This window comes from Lucilia cuprina, chromosome 5 (assembly GCF_022045245.1).
Source record: "Lucilia cuprina isolate Lc7/37 chromosome 5, ASM2204524v1, whole genome shotgun sequence".
Classification (NCBI taxonomy): Eukaryota; Metazoa; Arthropoda; class Insecta; order Diptera; family Calliphoridae; genus Lucilia; species Lucilia cuprina.
This window is the reverse complement of record NC_060953.1, coordinates 111,459-132,984: the sequence shown is the minus strand read 5'-3', so window position 1 is coordinate 132,984 and position 21,526 is coordinate 111,459. Positions and strand designations below refer to the sequence as shown.

The following is a 21,526-nucleotide window of genomic DNA, read 5'->3' as shown; positions in this document are numbered from 1 at the left end:
TATACTTATGTATATTTTTTATATTTTTACTTTGCTTATTAATTTCGTGTTTTTTTTTTCAATGTACTCTTTCGTTTTGCTCGCGTCTTGATGTTGACGTAGTTGTTGGTTTTGTTGCTTGGGAATATCCCAAAACCGCAAAGAAATAAAACCCAAACCAGATACTTAGATGTTTGAATTATTCTCTTAATATTTTTTACTATGAAATACATATGTTTGTGAGCAGGGATGCCAAGTCGCATTTAAAACACAGTGATCTCATAAAATTAGACAAATTTGTCTTTTTTATATAAATTTTAAATTTTCACATTTATGTCAAAGAATTTCCTATAGATGTCCAAATATTTCTTTTGACTGATATTTATAACAAATATTTTATTTTAATGTTATTCACCTATTAGAAATAAACTATTTGTGTCATGTATATATAAGATCTATTGACATTGTTCGCCTTGCGTAGGGTATTCACACAAAAACAAGAGATAAACAAAACAATCAATGTAAAATAAAACAAAAACGAGGGCTACCAGTCTGCTTGTCTGTCTGGCCGTCTGTTAGAGACGTATTTGCAAGTAGTGCTGTGATCTTAAAGATGAGTAACAAATTTTGCAGGCTTAAAATAATATTAATAAACAAAAAGAGATGAGAGTTTTCAAAAAAAAAATATATATATATATATTTTACGAGATTTGTATTTATAAATAAACAAAGTGTTGAGCTCATTTTAGTTTACTTCAAGACGTGAAAGTATCAATTATATAAAATCCATAGCTACAAAAACAAAACGCATAATTTCAGTTTTTATTAATTGTATACAGCGCGAATATTTTTTTTAATATAAACGAGTTTTGATTTTACGATCATTTTTTTAACAAACTTAAAAACAAAATATTATTTATTAAAATAATTGTGTTTAATTTTAACATGGCTAAAATTATAAAAAACCACCGAATCGGTATTGTGGTAATTACGCTATTAGTCATGCCCTCTAGCTGGGCCCAAAGGCCTTCATTTGCTGGCAGTCGCCCTACAAATGGTTTAAATCAAAAAGATAAATATCATTCAACCACACCCACGAATACAGACATACAAAATCGTTTTGGTAGTGCAGATGTTCCAACCGTCCCCAATCAAATACCATTTGGACAAACACAAAAACCTCCAGTAGGTTATCCAGTTGTATTTCCAGAATCTGTATACACGGCTTTAACAAGACCATCAAATAACAACAATATTGGTACGTCTGTCGTATTTGAGGATCGATTCGGCGATGACAATACCAATACCATATCACCATCATCTTCATCAAACCCTTCGTCATCTGCAAGTCAGCGACCAGGTGTACCTTTAGATGCCCATGGTGATCAATTATTGATCGACCAGTTAAATCGGATTCCCATCGATAAAAGGCCATTTTGGTTTATTAATTATCAAGCGATAGAAGCACAGCGCAATGGCACAACCAACAATTTCGCTGGCGCTCAAAGCTCTAGAGGTTCCTTTTTCGGTTAAAAGGCCCCTTCCAGACACTAATAAACATAGTTTTAAAGTACTTTAAGTAAATATTGTTAAATACTCAAGTGAATTTATATATTTTTAATATAAATATAAACAATACCATGTTAAAATCTATTAATTGGTTTAGCTGATTATTCAGAAATATAATTTTTACAGTTTCAAAAAAGCCCCAACCTTTGATTAATTTCTTATCACTTCTTCAAAAATGGGGTACATACATATGCATACATTCATCTGCTTAAATTAAATATTATAAAAAATAAAAGCACTGTCAAAATATAGAAAAGTACTATATGTATGTATGTATGTATGTATGTATGTATGTATGTATGTATGTATGTATGTATGTATGTATGTATGTATGTATGTATGTATGTAAAGGTTTTTCCAACCAATATTATTCATATATGAATTGGTGATCAATATTTAAGACGAGTTTTTGTTTTCTCCTAATTAATCCCAGCAAAAACTTACGTTGAAAAGTAAGTGGTTATATAAATAATGTACTTTTCAGTAAGGAGTTAAGTAAGTAGTCAGTCTTTAGAGTTAAATAAATATGGTTTTATTTTATTGCATTCGTAAGTTAATATGATCGTACATAAATTCTGTCAGAATAAACAAGGTTAAACAGTATTTAACTAGAACGCAATTGACTAGAATGCGTGTGAATGTTTGCAATTACCTGTATGATAACAACAGAGTGTGTTCAGTGTGACAAGTTTTTAAACTATTATATGTAATTATAATATAAAATCACGGCAAAAGGAATATTAAAAATTCAAATTATTAAAAAAATATTTATTTTACTATTTGTACATGTACTACTAAACAGAATTTACAGAACCTCAAAGCCAGGTGAAAAGTGATGAAATAAATAACTGTGTACATACAAACATATCGTCATCTAAAACTTTTTGTGGACATTTGTTCTGATACAACACATTAAAATCAAAAATAAAATCGATTTTAATTAGTTAGGACCGTTTCAGTTTCATATGGAGATACGTACATAAGTATAAATAAAAAGATTAAAGTTCTACACCTACTGTATTGATGGAATGTTTAATAGAGGGCAATAGAAACTAACTCTCATATTTATAATTACTCAATAAAGTTATTGATGGTTTATTTTAAGAATTTTGTATAGAAAATGTTCGTAGTACACCTAAAATAAGCGACCAATATATTTATGAATACAAGGGTTAATGATTAATAAAATATTAATTTGTAGAATTCTTACATTATTTTATTTAAATTTAGATAAATTCTAAATAAAATTGTACTTATATTTTTGAAAAGCTTTCGATAAAATGCCCACTTAATGTTTGAAAAAGTAAAACCCCCAAGATTCTACTTTGATTGGAAAGAACAATTTGTTCAGAAAAAGAAAAAATTATAAACAAAAATATACGAATGAAAAGTAACACATGATTTCGTATTTAATTCGTTTCTCTCTTAAGATTTATTAACGGCACATTTTATATAATTTGTTTTCATATGTGTATGAGTTAATTGGAAGGATTTGCTACAATATTTTGTTTTTGTGGTTTGAACATAAACAAACTGACTAATTTAATAAATTGACTAAATATCTTTGGTTTCTTTTGTTAACCAATCACTTGAACTTTGTTTTACCAAGCTTGATATTGGGCAGTGTAAGCAAAAGGTTGGTTTAGAAGAAAGTATTGCTGAGATTGGGCAGTGTAAGGGGTGGCAAAAGGCAATGCGACAGGTACTGTGGCAGCGGGTGCTACAACTGGAGCAGGAGCAACTACCAAACGTTGGGATTTTTGAGTTTTCTTCTTTTGGACCAAGCGGGATGAAATGTTTTTCTTGTTTGATTTTCTTCTGCTTGTTAGTCTGGAGACTTGCTCTTCCTCTACAGGGGCCACAGACTCTTCTTCAGCGGGTTGGAATTCTTCAGCATCGGGATTAGGAGCAAATTCTTCGGGAGCCTCTTCTGAAGGCAATTGATCGGCAGGAGTTTCATCAAGTTCGGGAGGACCATAAGTCTCATCGGGAGGTCCATATACTTCATCGGGTTGGTTTCCCTCTTCAAAGGGAACTTCTGGTTTCAATTCATCAGCAGTAGGATAAGGTGTTACAGCTTCTTGTCTAGCTAAAACACGTTTCTGTTGTACTGCTGGGCGTTGTCTCAAAGGCTGCAATTTCTTAGCAGCCAGACGTTGGCGATATCTAGCTGGTTCAGCAGAACAGGCTACAATAGCCAAGACCAAGATAATCAATGAAATCTTTTTAAATTGTGCCATTACTAATGTTGTAACTTCTTCAATCCTTTAGAGATAAGTATATTGCTGCCTTCGCTGTTTCTAATCGTTAACTGATATGATTTCAAAAAATTCTTGTTTATTTTATACGAACGTACTAAACCTTTTCTAACATAAGCAGTTCATTTAAGGGAACTTTAAATAAACATTTTATTATTTTGGCATTTCTTATTCATACATACATATGTATATATGTACGTACATAAATAGTATGAACTCTTAATATGTCCATGTGCTATGACTGTGTTTGTATCTATAGAATGGCACATACACACATCCATGATTAATAAACAAAATTAATTATGCTATTAAATTATGTGGTGCGACACTTTGTTTTGGCTGTCATACCACTAGAATATTAATGAGAGTTACAGGCTATAGTTCCCAAAAGCAGGTGGAAATGACGTTGCTTAAGACTTGCTTTGTACAAAGACCGCTAAATATTCCAATAGAAATTGATATAAAAAATAATTATGTATAAACGCTTGTATCCTTTCGAAAAGTATTTTCTACTTAGTTCAATTGTTTAGAAAATGTGAAAGTGTTCTTGCCCAGAACTTTAATTAATTTCAAAATGTATGAGAATTTTAAAATGATATTCTATCTATAAAGAAAAGTCTAACGAGCCCTTGATATTATAAAATGTTCAACTAAATATTTATGGTCACGTAGAGCCCATGAGAAATAAAATTCAAAGTTGAACATTAAAAATTTAATAAGAAATAATAATGTATGCTAAAGTTAAGTTGCTTCCAAATACGATATACTAAATGCTACTACGTTGCTTGTTTACCTACTAAATGTAACCAAAATTTATTTGTCATTGACACTAGTTGGCAAAATAGTAAAGTATAAACAAATTTAATTTAATGTCAAAACAATCAATGACTAGAGGTAATTTAACATTGTAGTATAAAAGGCAAATTATTAAACCATCAGAACATCACATCACTTACAACAGACAACTAGAAAAGAACAACGACACTAGAAGCAGAAATCATTAACATGGCCAAGTTTTACACAACTGTTGTAATTATTGCCATTGCATTGGCTTTGGTCGCTGCTGAACCTCCACGCTTTAGACAATCGAAACGTTTCGGCAGTTTGAAAATAAAAAACAATAGAAAAGTATTGGCTCGCCAAGAACAGGCTTCAGAGGCAGCACTTTCTTCGGCCCCATATCCACCGGCTGGCGTGACTCCAGAAATTCCTTTTGATTTACCAACCGAAACTGAAGCACCTGTTGCAGAACCTGCTGATACCTACGGTCCACCAGAACCAACACCCGATCAAACTTATGGTCCACCAGAACAAACACCCGATGAAACCTATGGTCCCCCAGAGCCTACACCTGATGAAACTTATGGTCCACCCGAAGCCGAAGAAGTTCCAGCAATAACTGAGCCAGATAATACTTATGGTCCACCCACAACCGATGATCAACCTGCCATCGAAGAGCCAGAAGCTGAAGAAATTCCCCAATCCGAAAGTAATTTAGTTTCCGAAAATCTTATTCAACCCAGAAATAAGAATATTCGTGCTCGTTCACGATCTGCACCACTTCGCTCCCGTGTTCCCGCTAAACGCTCACGTTCTGCTGCATTGCGCCAGCGCAGTGCACCTGTGCAACCACGATTTAATACTGTGGAGATTATACATTCAGAACCAGTTCTCATTTACACTTTGCATTAGAAAAAGTGTTGTAACATATAATTTACATTCAAACGATTGCAGAACCAAATATTACGAGTTTCCTTATTAATTACGAATTGTTAAGTTTTCACTTTATGTTGTATTTTTTAAAATAAAAAAAATATTAAAAATTTTAATGTAATTTTGTTTTCTACTCGCGTAAAAAAAGAAGCATTAAAGTTTAATTTGTTCACTTCATTTGGAAGTTGTTGATTCCTATATGAATTTTTGGTACCCAGAGATAATTTGTGACAAGTTTAGACTAGAAAAGATGATTATTTCATTTAACGATTATAAAAACAATTTTAATACAAACAAAATTTATATTAAAACCTTGAATAAAGGTTGACTAACGAAAGTCATGATATTATGATTGTGATATAAGAAAACTTGAAAATTAATATTAAAAAATCCTTATATAATAACATTAAACATTGTTTTATTGTTTTTATATAAAAAATTAATACTTAATGCATATACATATGTATGTATTGTACATAATAAAAAAACAAATATATTCCATATTTGTAAATTTTTTATTGTTAGGAAAAGTACTTCAGAACTATACGTACTAAAGTAAAAATAAAACAATTCTGAAGGCATTAAATAATCTCAAATCGACTAAAAAGTTCAATTATAAAACATGTTTGTCCATTGATTTTCAAAATATTAAAAAAATCACATATCTTGACACCCTACAATATATACATATCAATTGTTTTCTTCTGGTTAAAAATGAAATAAAACAATCAAAATGAATTAGATGGTGTTATAAAAAATAGAGGCCAGTGAACATTCAGACACTGTTGAACTTTATAAAAAATAAATATTAGTATGCACAACTTAAAACAAAAGACATTTGTTAAAAATAACAAAAAAAATATTCACTCAATAAAGCATTTTGTAGAATTAAATAAATAATAATAATTAGTGGGAACGATATATTTGGCTGAACCGAATCTTATACACCGACAACTAGACACACCGATGTTTGTGTAAATAATAATATCTATCAGATAAATTCAATTTCAAGACATCTATATTGTGTTTAAAATTAAACTGTCGGAAAGACGGATAGATCTTAAAATTTTTAACCAATACCTTGATGTGTTATAAGCTGAATAATAAAATCATTATACTTCCAATTTTTATAGGGTGCATATAAAAATAAAAATAATATTGATACACATTTAAAATTTATGTATTTAAATGAAGTTTTAAACAATTACCCAAAACAAAAAAAATAATATACATGTTTTATTAAAAAAAATTATGAATTGTTTAAGTGCAGTTATTAAAAAGAAAAAAATTATAAAAGATATGAATTGAATAATTAAACAGTTATTACAAAAAAGGTTCTTTTAAGGTTTAAAAAAACCAAACTAACAAAATATGACATCACTTAAACAATTATTGGCTTTAATAAGCCTTTTGATCCTAAGTCATGCGGAACCACTGAATTTGAGAAGAAATAATAAATTGCAACAAATTATTTTTAAATGATTAGCTAGACAAGAACAAACTCCACATCCAGCAGCGGAATTTAGCCAGGAAATACAATTTGAGTTGTCTACTGCAACAGTGAACAATGATTTGCCGCCAACGATGATACCACCTATTATAAAACTACTAGTGGAAATTTTAATTTTGAAGAAATTGTGTTGAATACCGTCAGTTGAGCTTTAAAAATATTTGTCAACTTTGTTTCTACAAGAGCCTCAAAATTTATATTACGAGAATCTCAATAAATCTTCCGAAATTGAACAGCTGGAATTACAAGACACACTTGGCCAAAAATGGCCGTTTGTCGCTATATTCCAAAAAAGTTAAAAACCCCATAAAATAGAAAAAACTATTTGCAAAAAATATATTATGTTGTTAAATTTCTGTTAATAAAAATTAGTACGTGTTTTGAAAGTTAAAAAATCTTTTTTAATTATTCATGGATGTAAGGATCGAATTCTAAAACGATTGAATTTGAATTTCTAAATATAATAAATTTTAAAATTATAGATTTATTTTGTAGCCGAAAGCAGTACTTCCATTATATTTTACAAAAAAGAATGTAATTATTTAGATAATTTATTTATCTCCAAAGATGTAAATTTTTTAAAATTTTATAATTTCTTTTGGCTTTTTAATATTATTTAAGTCAAATTAAATGTTACTATAACATTAATATTTTACTACTTCTGAAATAAAGGCTGTGATTTTGAAAGCAAAAAAGTTACATTTTCAAGTAAGGCAAAGTTGATACAATTGTACTTTTTAGATACATTTGAAAATTATCTTGCAAATGTTTATGCGGATGGTTATATTCAATATTGTGTTTTTTTTTAATTTTACTGCCTAAAAGCAAACTACACAATTTTTCACACCCAGTTTGAATGGTCAGCTTTAGCATAAAGCTATAATGGCTAATTATATTTACACATGTGTGCACATATATAGATGGGAATGAGAAATATACAAATACACATACATACTTACAAATGCATTATTAAAATGCATATATAAATAAATTCATACATATATACCCAGCAGTTCGACCGAACAGTCCTACTAGCTACTTTAATATGTGCTTGTCCTACGAGGAAGTTAATTGTTACTCCATAAATTACCATGAGGTAGTTAGAAAGCCAGGCCAAAGGTTAAGTTTTTTTTCAGTGTCCACTCCCCAGATTACTTGTGGACTGCAAAGTGACGACGGAACTGCCGGCTAAATACATACATTTGTTTTAAATTGTTTTACATACATATTTTAAAGAATTGCACTCTTCACTTTTATTACTTCAATTTCACTATTTAAAGTTAAAAATTAAAATGAATGTTTAAAACAATTCTATATGTACTATAATTTCTACAAATAGTTTTTCGATTCTCCTCTGTATGGCTATTTCTTTAATGGTTGAAAAACTCAAATATAAACGTACAATAATAATTTACCTACAGAAACGTTTATTGCTGATGCAATAAACGCAAGACGTTCATCATTTGAGCGAAAACAACAAACTATTAGAAGTCTAAGGAGAAAATTAACCCTAAAGAGAAAAATTAAATAATAGAGAAGAGTAACCACATAAAAATAAAAATACCTTAAAAGATACCAGGTAAATTTAATATTGTTGTAGCTAAGACAACTAATAAAACATTGATTTTAGCTGTAAAATTATAAACAAAAGAAATTTGACTTGGCAACTCTATTCTTAAATACTCTTTCTGAGTAAATGAGTAGCCAATTGTTACGATTCTCTTTTAAGCCAAAATATCTTCCGTCGTGCCCACAACAGCTGTCTGCAAAAAAAAACGTGTATCTAAAAGATACCAAACAGTTCTTTATTAATTCCATAAACGTTCGGACACTCGAATCTAAATAAAGTTTCATTAACGTTTGCCGGTGCATTATGCCGCGTGTAATTCTATAACAATTTTATTTTATTTACACATTTAATAAATGCTTTTTAAATATTTCTTCAACTTGTGATATTAAATAATACAAAAAAAAATAGTTTAAAATGGAAGATTTTTTACAAAATAATGGGTAAGAAATTGTTTGAAATACCTAAATGTGTGTTGGTAGTTTGAGCAAATGTTTATATGTACATGTGATTTTTTTTATCTAAAAATATTTCTGAAACAATTCATATAAAATTAATTTGAACTCATGTTACGTATTTATTTTAAAAATAGCAACAATAAATTCAAGTATTTGTTTATGTTTAGTTTACGTGTACGTTCATTAAAATAAAAGTCAATAAAAATATCGACATTTATATTTTACTTCCCTCATGACTAGATACATATGTATCTGTCTATATACCGCAACCAAACTATTCTGTAAACTATTTTCCTAGAAATAACTTAAATAAAAATCGCAAATCTATATAATTTAGTTAATTTTAAATTGGAATATTGGCATTTATATGTAAGCAAATTAAAAATATTTGATTGTGATATTTAACTCCACAGACATTTTCAGTGGAAGCTATTTTTCTATTTACATTAGGATGGCCCAATTTCTTTGCAGAAGAAATAAGTTAATTAACTTTGAAAATTACACTTCAAATCAAATATATAAATTTAACAAAACAAAATTATTTAGTAAAACAACTTCAGACCATTAAATTTAATAATAAAAGTCTTAAATTTAGACTTAAAATATCTCTGTGTAGGATTTACTGTAAATTAACACTGAATAAATAATCAAACATATAGTTACGAACACTTTTATTTCTAAAAACTCAAAAAATTTAAAATAATTCCCAAAATTCCTCAGATATTAACGTACAATGAAAACGGTAATAACGAACTTTTTGCTGATGCAATAAATACAAAAAGTTCATAATTTCAGTTGAGAGAAAACACAAACCAATAAAAAATTTAAAAATAAATTCTAAGAATTAAGAAGAATCAAATGACGATGAAGAGTTCCAAAAAGGTGTAACATAGAAACGAATTTTTATTCTTAGTCTAACACGAATTTTTATTCTTAGTGTAACAAAAAGATGTTTTATGAGGAGGACCTTTTGATTAGAATAATAAAAAGTTCTTCCCTTTTTGTCAGATTGATGAAAAATGATAACTTGGCAATACTGAATTCAACTCATGTCTTAAATACTCTTTCAGCTACAGGCTCTTAATACTGAGTAAATGAGTACTCAATTGTTATGTTTCTCTTTTTAGTCGTGCCAACAACAGCTACCAGCAAACAACTTGTATCTAAAATATACTAAACAGTTCTTAATAATTTCCATAAACGTTTAAACATTCGCAGTAACATAAACAATTGCCGGTGCATAATGTCGCGTGTTTTCCTTAACAATTGTAACTTTATCTAAGAAACTTCAAAAAATCTAATAAAAGTGCCTTTTATGCATTTCTTCATGTTGTGATATTAAATAATACCAGACAAATAAATTTTAAAATGGAAGAATTTTTACAAAATAATGGGTAAAATACAATTAGTAAATGTCTTAGTAGTTTGAGCAAGTATTTATACATGTAAAATTTTTATCTAAAAAATGTTTCTGCCACAATTCAAACTAAATTAATTTGAACTCATGTTACGTATGTATTTATTTTAAAAATAGAAACAATAAGTATTTATATACATATATGTTTAGTTGTCATGTACGTTTTTTATTGATTTTTATTTTTACTTTTCTAGATATCTATTTGTATTTTAAAAAAGAAAACAATTTAATTATATATAAAGAGTCTTCATTTTATAAAATTTCGTTTAACTGCAGTTATTTTTTTAATATTTCTTTACGATAAAAATATTCCCAAAATGATTTACGGAGAAAAAAATTGAATATGTTGTGGTTTTTATTTAGCACTAACTGCATTTGATTTAAATAATCAATTCGAATGGTAATCCCATGTAAACAAAATTATATTCGCAACACTTTTTATTTTGTCCATACTGTATTTAAATTTTTTGTTATACATACTATAATTGATAAGCAAGCCGATATTTTTGATAAAAAGCCCAACTTTGCTCTAAAACACATAAGAAAACATTACAAAAGCTTTCAGTGAGTTTGGTTTAAATCAATAAATGGATGTCTCTATTGCAAAACCGATTAACTCCCTTTAAAAAAAGTACGAATTAATATGAGAAATAACGTAAAAAACAATGAAACAATACATATATTATAAAAAATATGATTCTACAGGATAGTTATAGGATAAATATACTTTTAAATAAATGTACAATTATATAATAAATATATAACTGAAATGTGGAAATTCATAAAAATAAGAAATTTGCGTTAATTGGTTTTGTTATGCAAAGCATTAAATTCAACTTCACCTCGATCGTAAGTAAGTTTAGATTGAAGATTCAATTAAATATATTCAACACTGTTTTGAGCGTCAATAGTATTTAAAGAAAAATCCCTTAAAATTTCAGTTCAGTTCTTTTTCTAGTGCGCGTAAAAAAATATTGTCGAAAAATTAAAAGTAATAAAAACAATTTATCAAGGTAAAGAATTTTTGGAATTAAAAGCAAAATTTTAAAATAAAAAAATAAAATTTATTAATTATGGCAGTGACATAATTTTATAAAATATATTTCACTATTAGAGTAGAAATACATATATGAATATTGAAGAAAAAACGCTGATGTATTTTTTAGGCATTTTCACATATTAACAAGAAAGTGTAAATTAAACACATTATTCTGTGCTAAACATTTTCTTAAAGACTGTAAACAATTAATTAAATAATTGTAAAAACAAAACTTGTGATCGAAAAATCTACTATAAGAAATACATACATATGTATGTATGCGCTAATAAACAGAATGACGTGATAAAATGTTTATTTACTTACATAGTTTTACAAATATTTTATAATAAAATAAAAAGTTATTTAACATTGTTTAATTGTGGGTGTTTTTTAGGATGCGTTTTCCCGGATTCAAAAGTATATATCAGACGTTAAGTCGTAAGAAACCTATTGAAGATTCAAGTGAGTCTAAATTGGCAAAAGTTCTATCGGCTTTTGATCTGACGACTCTTGGCATTGGGTCTACACTCGGTGTTGGTGTCTATGTATTGGCCGGACAAGTGGCAAAAATATATGCTGGCCCTGCTGTGATTTTCAGTTTTCTTATTGCTGCTATTGCCTCAATTTTTGCCGGCTTATGTTATGCTGAGTTTGGTGCACGTGTTCCTAGAGCGGGATCCGCTTATGTCTACAGTTATGTTACAATTGGAGAGTTCATTGCATTTATAATTGGTTGGAATTTGATACTGGAATATGCAATAGGTAAGTTAAGTCCCATAAAATGATATTCATGAATATTGAAAAAGTAGACGTATGTATATTTAATTCAAAAAAAAAAAAAAAACAATAAACTTGAAGCCTTTTTTTGCAAAATGCTTGTATGTATTTATTAATTTATATACAAACATATCCACTATCTACATAAATATGTCTGTAAATATGTATGTGTTAGATCAATCAATATTAAGTTATTTGAATTGAAATAATTTCTTACGAATATTTATTTATTTTACTTATTTGTATAACGCACAAAGAATACTTTTTGTCTTGTAAAATTGAGATTAAATTACGGCATCTTTTTTTTTTTTTTGAGTGTTCAACATTTAATTGAGTTGATTGATTTATATGATTTTTAATTAATGTTTGGACAATTTATTTTATTAATAAGCGAAACCATGTGCCAAGCTTGTTTTAATGTATTTAATTTCATGCGACATTTCACATTTCCTTGTCTATGTCTGTATAAAATCTAATCTTCGATACCTTTACAGGTTCGGCTAGTGTTGTTAAAGGTTTAAGTGCGTATTTGGATAATCTCTGTGGTCATGCTATGGAGAATTTTTTGAGTGAAAAGTTGCCAATGAATATAGATGGCCTCAATGAATACCCCGATATATTTGCTTTTGGAGTCACCATTATATTTGCATGGGCAATAGCCATGGGAGCAAAGGAATCTACACGCCTCAACACTGTATTCACGCTACTTAATTTAAGCGTGGTTTTATTTGTCATTGGAGCAGGCCTTTTCAAAGGTATGTAAAACAAAAAAATATGTTTTGCGTTAATTAAAAAAAAAATAATCCTAAAGAATTTCCCAAAACAAATCTATTTATAAATAATTATTTTGTACGGTTTTAGTATCAAGCAGCAATTGGGCTCTACCCAAATCTTCAGTACCAGAGGGTTATGGTGACGGCGGATTTGCGCCGTATGGTTTTGCCGGTATTATAAGAGGTGCTGCAATATGTTTTTATGGTTTCATTGGTTTTGATTGTATTGCCACTGCTGGCGAAGAAGCTAAAAATCCTAAAAAATCCATACCATTTGCTGTTATCACATCCCTGGCTATGGTCTTTCTGGCATACTTTGGTATTTCAACTGTTCTGACCATGATGTTACCCTATTACGAACAAGATGAAAGTGCACCTTTGGTACATGTTTTCAGTATGTATGGCTGGACATTTGCCAAGTATGTTGTCTCGATAGGAGCTATTTGCGCCATGTGCACCAGCCTTATGGGCTCTATGTTCCCATTGCCTCGTATTGTCTATGCCATGGCAAATGACGGTTTACTATTCAAATTCATGGGAGAAATTAGTTCAAAACACAAAACACCTTTAAATAGTACTTTGCTGACGGGCTTCCTAACGGGGGCATTCGCAGCCATATTTAACTTGAAACAGTTGATGAACATGATGTCTATAGGCACATTCTTGGCCTACTCTATGGTGGCAGCATGTGTACTGATTCTACGCTATGAAAGTGATGAGAGAAGAGATAGTCGTCACTTAGCAAATGGCCGCACATTAATAGAAAACAATGAATCCCACTGTAGTCTCTTGAAAATGTTATTTAATTCACCAAAGTCAATAGTACCCACAAAGAAGACAGCCAGAATTGTGACCATCATGTTATGTTTATATGGTAAGTGAATTAAAAAACAAAAAGAAAATTTCAAAAACATAATATATCTTTTTTATTTTTTATTCCAGTACTTCAGTGCATTTTATTAACCCAAGTATTGACTACATTTGAAGAAAACTTCTCCGAGGTATCATTGGTTAACATTATCAAGCTCGTATTGACTGTGGTGTCCCTATTTATTACATTATTTATAATATCACGCCAACCAGTTGCATCCTCATCTCTTGCATTTAAAGTTCCCTTTGTTCCATGGGTTCCAGGATTTTCATTGCTTATCAACATTTATCTTATGATCAAATTGGATATTATGACTTGGGTCAGATTTAGTATTTGGATTGCTATAGGCTTAGTTATATTCTTTGCCTACAGTATTCGTAATAGTACTTTACGTCGTCGAGAACTAAAGATTTTGGCCGACTCAGAATCTCGTGGAATAAGTGAAACAAATTCGATTTCATCTCTACAACATGACGAAAGATTTAGCACACAAGTCCCTCTAATGGTGATGCAAAACACAAATTAATTGTATTTTAAAGAATATTCAATTTAAGCATTAATTTAACCGCATTCGGTTCGGAAACTAATTTTCACTCACAAATGTACTTAAATGCATTAAAAATCATTACCAAATGATAATGTTTATGTGACGGAAACATATTCTGCACATATTGTGTTTTACTTTACACGAATACTTTATTATACAATATTCATTTTTATAATTTTATAAGTTATTAGTAAAATTAGTAATAAACTATAAAGACAAATATATTTATTTTCTCAAAAAAAATAGTTTATATACTTTTTATAACTTTCTATGGTTGTATCATGATATTTACGTATTTTAACTGAAGTAAAACAAAAAATATACTTTACGTAAACTTTTTTTTATAAAGCCCCGACTTTTTTATAACAATTAACTTTATTGGTTTGTCGAAGACAATTTCATATAGTTTTCCTAATGTTTTCTATTTCTTCTAATTACAAACATGTTTTATTATAGATAAGCAGAAACCCCTATAACAAAATAAGGACATTTTTTGCATCAATAAAATTAGAAATAAATATATTTCAAAGAAAATCTTGCAATTAAAATTGATGCTATAAAAATGAAAGAATTGTCTCAGCATGCCATATAAAAATGTTTACATACTTTCAGGCATAATGTGTTATTAGGCCAATCTTTGGACGGATATAAGGAATATACCTTTACACATAAATGCATATGTATAAGATAAAAGTGAAAGTTTGTCATCACTTATATTATTGCTCTGCAATAAAAAGCAATAAAAATCTGTGATCACTTTTTTCGAAAACATTTTTATGAAAAACATAAAATCGGCTGTAGATTCTAAAAACAGCTCTGATTAAGACAACAGTAAACATCTTTTGATAAAAAATGAATTTTTATATGAAAAACATAAAATCGGCTGTAGATCCTTAAATATCGATCTAATCAAGAAAATAGTGAAAATCTGTGATCACTTGATTTTTTCATAAAAATTAATTTTTATAGGATAGATCCTTAAATAACGCTCTAATCAAGAAAATAGTGAAAATCTGTGATCACTTGATTTTTTGATCAAAAATAATTTTTTATATGGAAAACATAAAATCGGCTGTAGATCCTTAAATAACGCTCTAATCAAGAAAATAGTGAAAATCTGCGATCACTTCATTTTTTAGGTCAAAAATGAATTTTTATATGGAAAACATAAAATAGGCTCTAGATCCTTAAATAACGCTCAAATCAAGAAAATAGTGAAAATCTGTGATCACTTGATTTTTTCATAAAAAATGAATTTTTATATGGAAAACATTAATCGGCTCTAGATCCTTAAATAACGCTTTAATCAAGAAAATAGTGAAAATCTGTGATCACTTGATTTTTTCATAAAAATGATTTTTTATATGGAAAACATAAAATCGGATCTAGATCCTTAAATATCGCTCTAATCAAGGAAATAGTGAAAATCTGTGATCACTTGATTTTTTGATCAAAAATCAATTTTTATATGAAAAACATAAAATCGGCTGTAGATCCTTAAATATCGCTCTAATAGAGAAAATAGTGAAAATCTGTGATCACTTGATTTTATCATAAAAATGAATTTTTATATGGAAAACATAAAATCGGCTCTAGATCCTTAAATAACGCTTAAATCAAGAAAATAGTGAAAATCTGTGATCACTTGATTTTTTGGATCAAAAATGAATTTTTATATGGAAAATTTTTATATGGAAAACATAAAATCGGCTGTAGATCCTTAAATAACGCTTTAATCAAGAAAATAGTGAAAATCTGTGATCACTTGATTTCTTCATAAAAAATTAATTTTTATATGGAAAACATAAAATCGGCTCTAGATCCTTAAATAACGCTCTAATCAAGAAAATAGTTAAAATCTGTGATCACTTGATTTTTTGATCAAAAATGAATTTTTATATGAAAAACATAAAATCGGCTGTAGATCCTTAAATAACGTTCTAATCAAGAAAATAGTGAAAATCTGTGATCACTTGATTTTCTCTCTAATCAAAAAAATAGTGAAAATCTGTGATCACTTGATTTTTTCATAAAAATTAATTTTTATATGGAAAACATAAAATCGGCTCTAGATCCTTAAATAATGCTCTAATCAAGAAAATAGTGAAATATGAAAAACATAAAATCGGCTGTAGGCTGCAGATCCTTAAATAACGCTCTAATCAAGAAAATGGTAAAAATCTGTGATCACTTGATTTTTTGGATCAAAAATGAATTTTTATATGGAAAACATAAAATCGGCTGTAGATCCTTAAATATCGCTCCAATAAAGAAAATAGTGAAAATCTGTGATCACTTGATTTCTTCATAAAAAATGAATTTTTATATGGAAAACATAAAATCGGCTGTAGATCATTAAATAACGCTCTAATCAAGAAAATAGTGAAAATATGTGATCACTTGATTTTTTCATAAAAATGAATTTTTATCTGGAAAACATAAAATCGGATCTAGATCCTTAAATAACGCTCTAATCAAGAAAATAGTGATAATCTGTGATCACTTGATTTCTTCATAAAAAATGAATTTTTATATGAAAAACATAAAATCGGCTGTAGATCCCTAAATAACGCTCTAATCAAGAAAATAGTGAAAATCTGTGATCACTTGATTTTTTTTATCAAAAATTAATTTTTATATGAAAAACATAAAATCGGCTGTAGATCCTTAAATAACGCCCTAATCAAGAAAATAGTGGAAAACATAAAATCGGCTGTAGATCCTTAAATATCGCTCTAATCAAGAAAATAGTGAAAATCTGTGATCACTTGATTTTTTCATAAAAATTAATTTTTATATGGAAAACATAAAATCGGCTCTAGATCCTTAAATAACGCTCTAATCAAGAAAATAGTGAAAATCTGTGATCACTTGATTTCTTCATAAAAAATAAATTTTTATATGGAAAACATAAAATCGGCTCTAGATCCTTAAATAACGCTCTAATCAAGAAAATAGTGAAAATCTGTGATCACTTGATTTTTTTATCAAAAATTAATTTTTATATGAAAAACATAAAATCGGCTGTAGATCCTTAAATAACGCCCTAATCAAGAAAATAGTGGAAAACATAAAATCGGCTGTAGATCCTTAAATATCGCTCTAATCAAGAAAATAGTGAAAATCTGTGATCACTTGATTTTTTCATAAAAATGAATTTTTATATGGAAAACATAAAATCGGCTCTAGATCCTTAAATAACGCTCTAATCAAGAAAATAGTGAAAATCTGTGATCACTTGATTTTTTGATCAAAAATGAATTTTTATATGAAAAACATAAAATCGGTTGTAGATCCTTAAATATCGCTCTAATTAAGAAAATAGTGAAAATCTGTGATCACTTGATTTCTTCATAAAAAATAAATTTTTATATGGAAAACATAAAATCGGCTGTAGATCCTTAAATAGCGCCCTAATCAAGAAAAAATCTGTGATCACTTGATTTCTTCATAAAAAATAAATTTTTATATGGAAAACATAAAATCGGCTGTAGATCCTTAAATATCGCTCTAATCAAGAAAAAATCTGTGATCACTTGATTTCTTCAAAAACATAAAATCGGCTGTAGATCCTTAAATAACGCTCTAATCAAGAAAATAGTGAAAATATGTGATCACTTGATTTTTTGATCAAAAATGAACTTTTATATGAAAAACATATAATTTTTTTTATTTTTTATATGGAAAACATAAAATCGGCTCTAGATCCCTAAATAACGCTCTAATCAAGAAAATAGTGGAAATCTGTGATCACTTGATTTTTTTATCAAAAATTAATTTTTATATGAAAAACATAAAAACGGCTGTAGATCCTTAAATAACGCCCTAATCAAGAAAATAGTGGAAAACATAAAATCGGCTGTAGATCCTCAAATATCGCTCTAATCAAGAAAATAGTGAAAATCTGTGATCACTTGATTTCTTCATAAAAAATAAATTTTTATATGGAAAACATAAAATCGGCTCTAGATCCTTAAATAACGCTCTAATCAAGAAAATAGTGAAAATCTGTGATCACTTGATTTTTTGATCAAAAATGAATTTTTATATGAAAAACATAAAATCGGTTGTAGATCTTTAAAAATCGCTCTAATTAAGAAAATAGTGAAAATCTGCTAAAAAATAAATTTTTATATGGAAAACATAAAATCGGCTCTAGATCCTTAAATAACGCTCTAATCAAGAAAATAGTGAAAATCTGTGATCACTTGATTTTTTGATCAAAAATGAATTTTTATATGAAAAACATAAAATCGGTTGTAGATCCTTAAATATCGCTCTAATTAAGAAAATAGTGAAAATCTGTGATCACTTGATTTTTTCATAAAAATGAATTCCTTAAATAACGCCCTAATCAAGAAATTAGTGGAAACCATAAAATCGGCTGTAGATCCTTAAATATCGCTCTAATCAAGAAAATAGTAAAAATCTGTGATCACTTGATTTTTTGATCAAAAATGAATTTTTATATGAAAAACATAAAATCGGTTGTAGATCCTTAAAAATCGCTCTAATTAAGAAAATAGTGAAAATCTGCGATCACTTGATTTCTTCATAAAAATGAATTTTTATATGGAAAACATAAAATCGGCTCTAGATCCTTAAATAACGCTTTAATCAAGAAAAAAGTCAAAATCTGTGATCACTTGATTTTTTGGATCAAAAATGAATTTTTATATGGAAAATTTTTATATGGAAAACATAAAATCGGCTGTAGATCCTTAAATAACGCTTTAATCAAGAAAATAGTGAAAATCTGTGATCACTTGATTTTTTGATCAAAAATGAATTTTTATATGAAAAACATAAAATCGGTTGTAGATCCTTAAAAATCGCTCTAATTAAGAAAATAGTGAAAATCTGCGATCACTTCATTCTTCATAAAAATGAATTTTTATATGGAAAACATAAAATCGGCTCTAGATCCTTAAATAACGCTTTAATCAAGAAAAAAGTCAAAATCTGTGATCACTTGATTTTTTGGATCAAAAATGAATTTTTATATGGAAAATTTTTATATGGAAAACATAAAATCGGCTGTAGATCCTTAAAAATCGCTCTAATTAAGAAAATAGTGAAAATCCGTGATCACTTGATTTCTTCATAAAAAATTAATTTTTATATGGAAAACATAAAATCGGCTCTAGATCCTTAAATAACGCTCTAATCAAGAAAATAGTGAAAATCTGTGATCACTTGATTTTTTGATCAAAAATGAATTTTTATATGAAAAACATAAAATCGGCTGTAGATCCTTAAATAACGTTCTAATCAAGAAAATAGTGAAAATCTGTGATCACTTGATTTTTTCTCTAATCAAAAAAATAGTGAAAATCTGTGATCACTTGATTTTTTCATAAAAATTAATTTTTATATGGAAAACATAAAATCGGCTCTAGATCCTTAAATAACGCTCTAATCAAGAAAATAGTGAAATATGAAAAACATAAAATCGGCTGTAGGCTGCAGATCCTTAAATAACGCTCTAATCAAGAAAATAGTGAAAATCTCTGATCACTTGATTTTTGGATCAAAAATGAATTTTTATATGAAAAACATAAAATCGGCTGTAGACCCTTAAATATCGCTCTAATCAAGAAAATAGTGAAAATCTGTGATCACTTGATTTCTACATAAAAAATGAATTTTTTTTATCAAAAATGAATTTTTATATGAAAAACATAAAATTGGCTGTTGATCCTTAAATAACGCTCTAATCAAGAAAATAGTGAAAATCTGTGATCACTTGATTTTTTGATCAAAAATGAATTTTTATATGAAAAACATAAAATCAGCTGTAGATCCTTAAATATCGCTCTAATCAAGAAAATAGTGAAAATCTGTGATCACTTGATTTCTTCATAAAAAATGAATTTTTATATGGAAAACATAAAATCGGCTGTAGATCCCTTAACAACGCTCTAATCAAGAAAATAGTGAAAATCTGTGATCACTTGATTTTTTGATCAAAAATGATTTGTTTATGGAAAACATGAAATCGGCTGTAGATCCTTAAACAACACTCTTATCAAGAAAATAGTGAAAATCTGTGATCACTTGATTTTTTGATCAAAAATGATTTTTTTATGGAAAACATGAAATCGGCTGTAGATCCTTAAACAACACTCTTATCAAGAAAATAGTGAAAATCTGTGATCACTTGATTTATTTATAAAAAATTAATTTTTATATGGAAAACATAAAATCGGCTCTAGATCATTAAATATCGCTCTAATCAGGAAAATAGTGAAAATCTGAGATCACTTTATATGGAAAACATAAAATCGGCTCTAGATCCTTAAATAACGCTCTAATCAAGATCCTTAAATAACGCTCTAATCAAGAAAATAGTGAAAATCTGTGATCACTTGATTTTTTGGATCAAAAATGAATTTTTATATGGAAAACATGAAATCGTTTCCATATAAAAATTAAATTGATTTTTATATGGAAAACATTAAATAGGCTGTAGATCCTTAAATAACGCTCTAATTAAGAAAATGGTAAAAATCTCTGATCATCTAAAAGTGTCAGTTTTAAAATTCAGTTATTAATGAATCATGAAAATTTAACAAACAAACAAATTGATTAGAATTAGAAATTAAGTGATTAACTTTTGTAATCATATACTGAACAAAACGTTTGATCGTTCGAATATAGGTAAATCGATATTTTTAAGGTATTCATTAACTAGTATGCTTCTAGCACTTAATAGATACGTAAATATCAATATGCATACATATATATATATGTATATAATATATATGTATGTCACATGTTTAATTGTTTTATTTATATTAGTATCACAATAAAATTATAAAAAAATCATATTACTTAGTATTAATATAGTTTTTAATATTGAACATCTTTGCGATAACACTCTTCACTATACTCTGTGTATTGGTATCATTCAAATAATCGTAAGAGCATTGAAATGAGTAAAAATTTAAGTTTTTCTAAAGACGTTAAAGGCAAAAATACGCTTAAACATTTGTAGATATGTATGTATATATACAATGTATGTATTTGTTAACATGTCGAGATATGG

The 21,526-nt window shown here is 28.1% G+C and overlaps 4 protein-coding genes across 5 annotated transcripts; 3 read left to right on the top strand and 1 right to left on the bottom strand.

The window, feature by feature from the left end:
- Positions 1 to 800: 800 nt before the first annotated feature.
- Positions 801 to 1,632, top strand: LOC111691030. Its single transcript, XM_023453654.2, has one exon. The coding sequence runs from the start codon at positions 925 to 927 to the stop codon at positions 1,510 to 1,512; it is 588 nt and encodes a 195-aa protein (XP_023309422.2). The 5' UTR covers positions 801 to 924; the 3' UTR covers positions 1,513 to 1,632.
- Positions 1,633 to 2,949: 1,317 nt separating this feature from the next.
- On the bottom strand, positions 2,950 to 3,874 carry LOC111690906 (fibrous sheath CABYR-binding protein). Its single transcript, XM_023453516.2, has one exon. It carries the CDS (start codon positions 3,786 to 3,788, stop codon positions 3,150 to 3,152), a length of 639 nt encoding a protein of 212 aa, XP_023309284.2. The 5' UTR covers positions 3,789 to 3,874; the 3' UTR covers positions 2,950 to 3,149.
- A 412-nt stretch (positions 3,875 to 4,286) lies between these two features.
- Positions 4,287 to 5,635, top strand: LOC111690904 (fibronectin-binding protein A). The gene has a single exon (XM_023453501.2). It carries the CDS (start codon positions 4,812 to 4,814, stop codon positions 5,496 to 5,498), a length of 687 nt encoding a protein of 228 aa, XP_023309269.2. The 5' UTR covers positions 4,287 to 4,811; the 3' UTR covers positions 5,499 to 5,635.
- Positions 5,636 to 8,842: 3,207 nt separating this feature from the next.
- On the top strand, positions 8,843 to 14,496 carry LOC111690886 (cationic amino acid transporter 2). Of its 2 annotated transcripts, none has more exons than XM_046951666.1 (5): positions 8,843 to 9,039; positions 11,905 to 12,272; positions 12,782 to 13,042; positions 13,149 to 13,934; positions 14,003 to 14,496. In XM_046951666.1, the coding sequence occupies exons 1-5, from the start codon at positions 9,014 to 9,016 to the stop codon at positions 14,455 to 14,457; spliced, it is 1,896 nt and encodes a 631-aa protein (XP_046807622.1). In that variant the 5' UTR covers positions 8,843 to 9,013; the 3' UTR covers positions 14,458 to 14,496. The 2 variants fall into 2 exon arrangements, with proteins under 2 accessions (XP_046807622.1, XP_046807621.1); XM_046951665.1 differs by lacking the exon at positions 8,843 to 9,039 and adding an exon at positions 10,221 to 10,448.
- Positions 14,497 to 21,526: the final 7,030 nt, after the last annotated feature.

Coding starts and splice junctions, on each gene's coding strand:
- LOC111690904 (XM_023453501.2), top strand. CDS start 4,812: ATGGCCAAGTTTTACACAACTGTTGTAATTATTGCCATTGCATTGGCT.
- LOC111691030 (XM_023453654.2), top strand. CDS start 925: ATGGCTAAAATTATAAAAAACCACCGAATCGGTATTGTGGTAATTACG.
- LOC111690886 (XM_046951666.1), top strand. CDS start 9,014: ATGGAAGATTTTTTACAAAATAATGG. Junction 13,043..13,148: donor TGGAGCAGGCCTTTTCAAAG/GTATGTAAAACA, acceptor GTACGGTTTTAG/TATCAAGCAGCAATTGGGCT. Junction 13,935..14,002: donor CATCATGTTATGTTTATATG/GTAAGTGAATTA, acceptor TTTTTATTCCAG/TACTTCAGTGCATTTTATTA.
- LOC111690906 (XM_023453516.2), bottom strand. CDS start 3,788: ATGGCACAATTTAAAAAGATTTCATTGATTATCTTGGTCTTGGCTATT.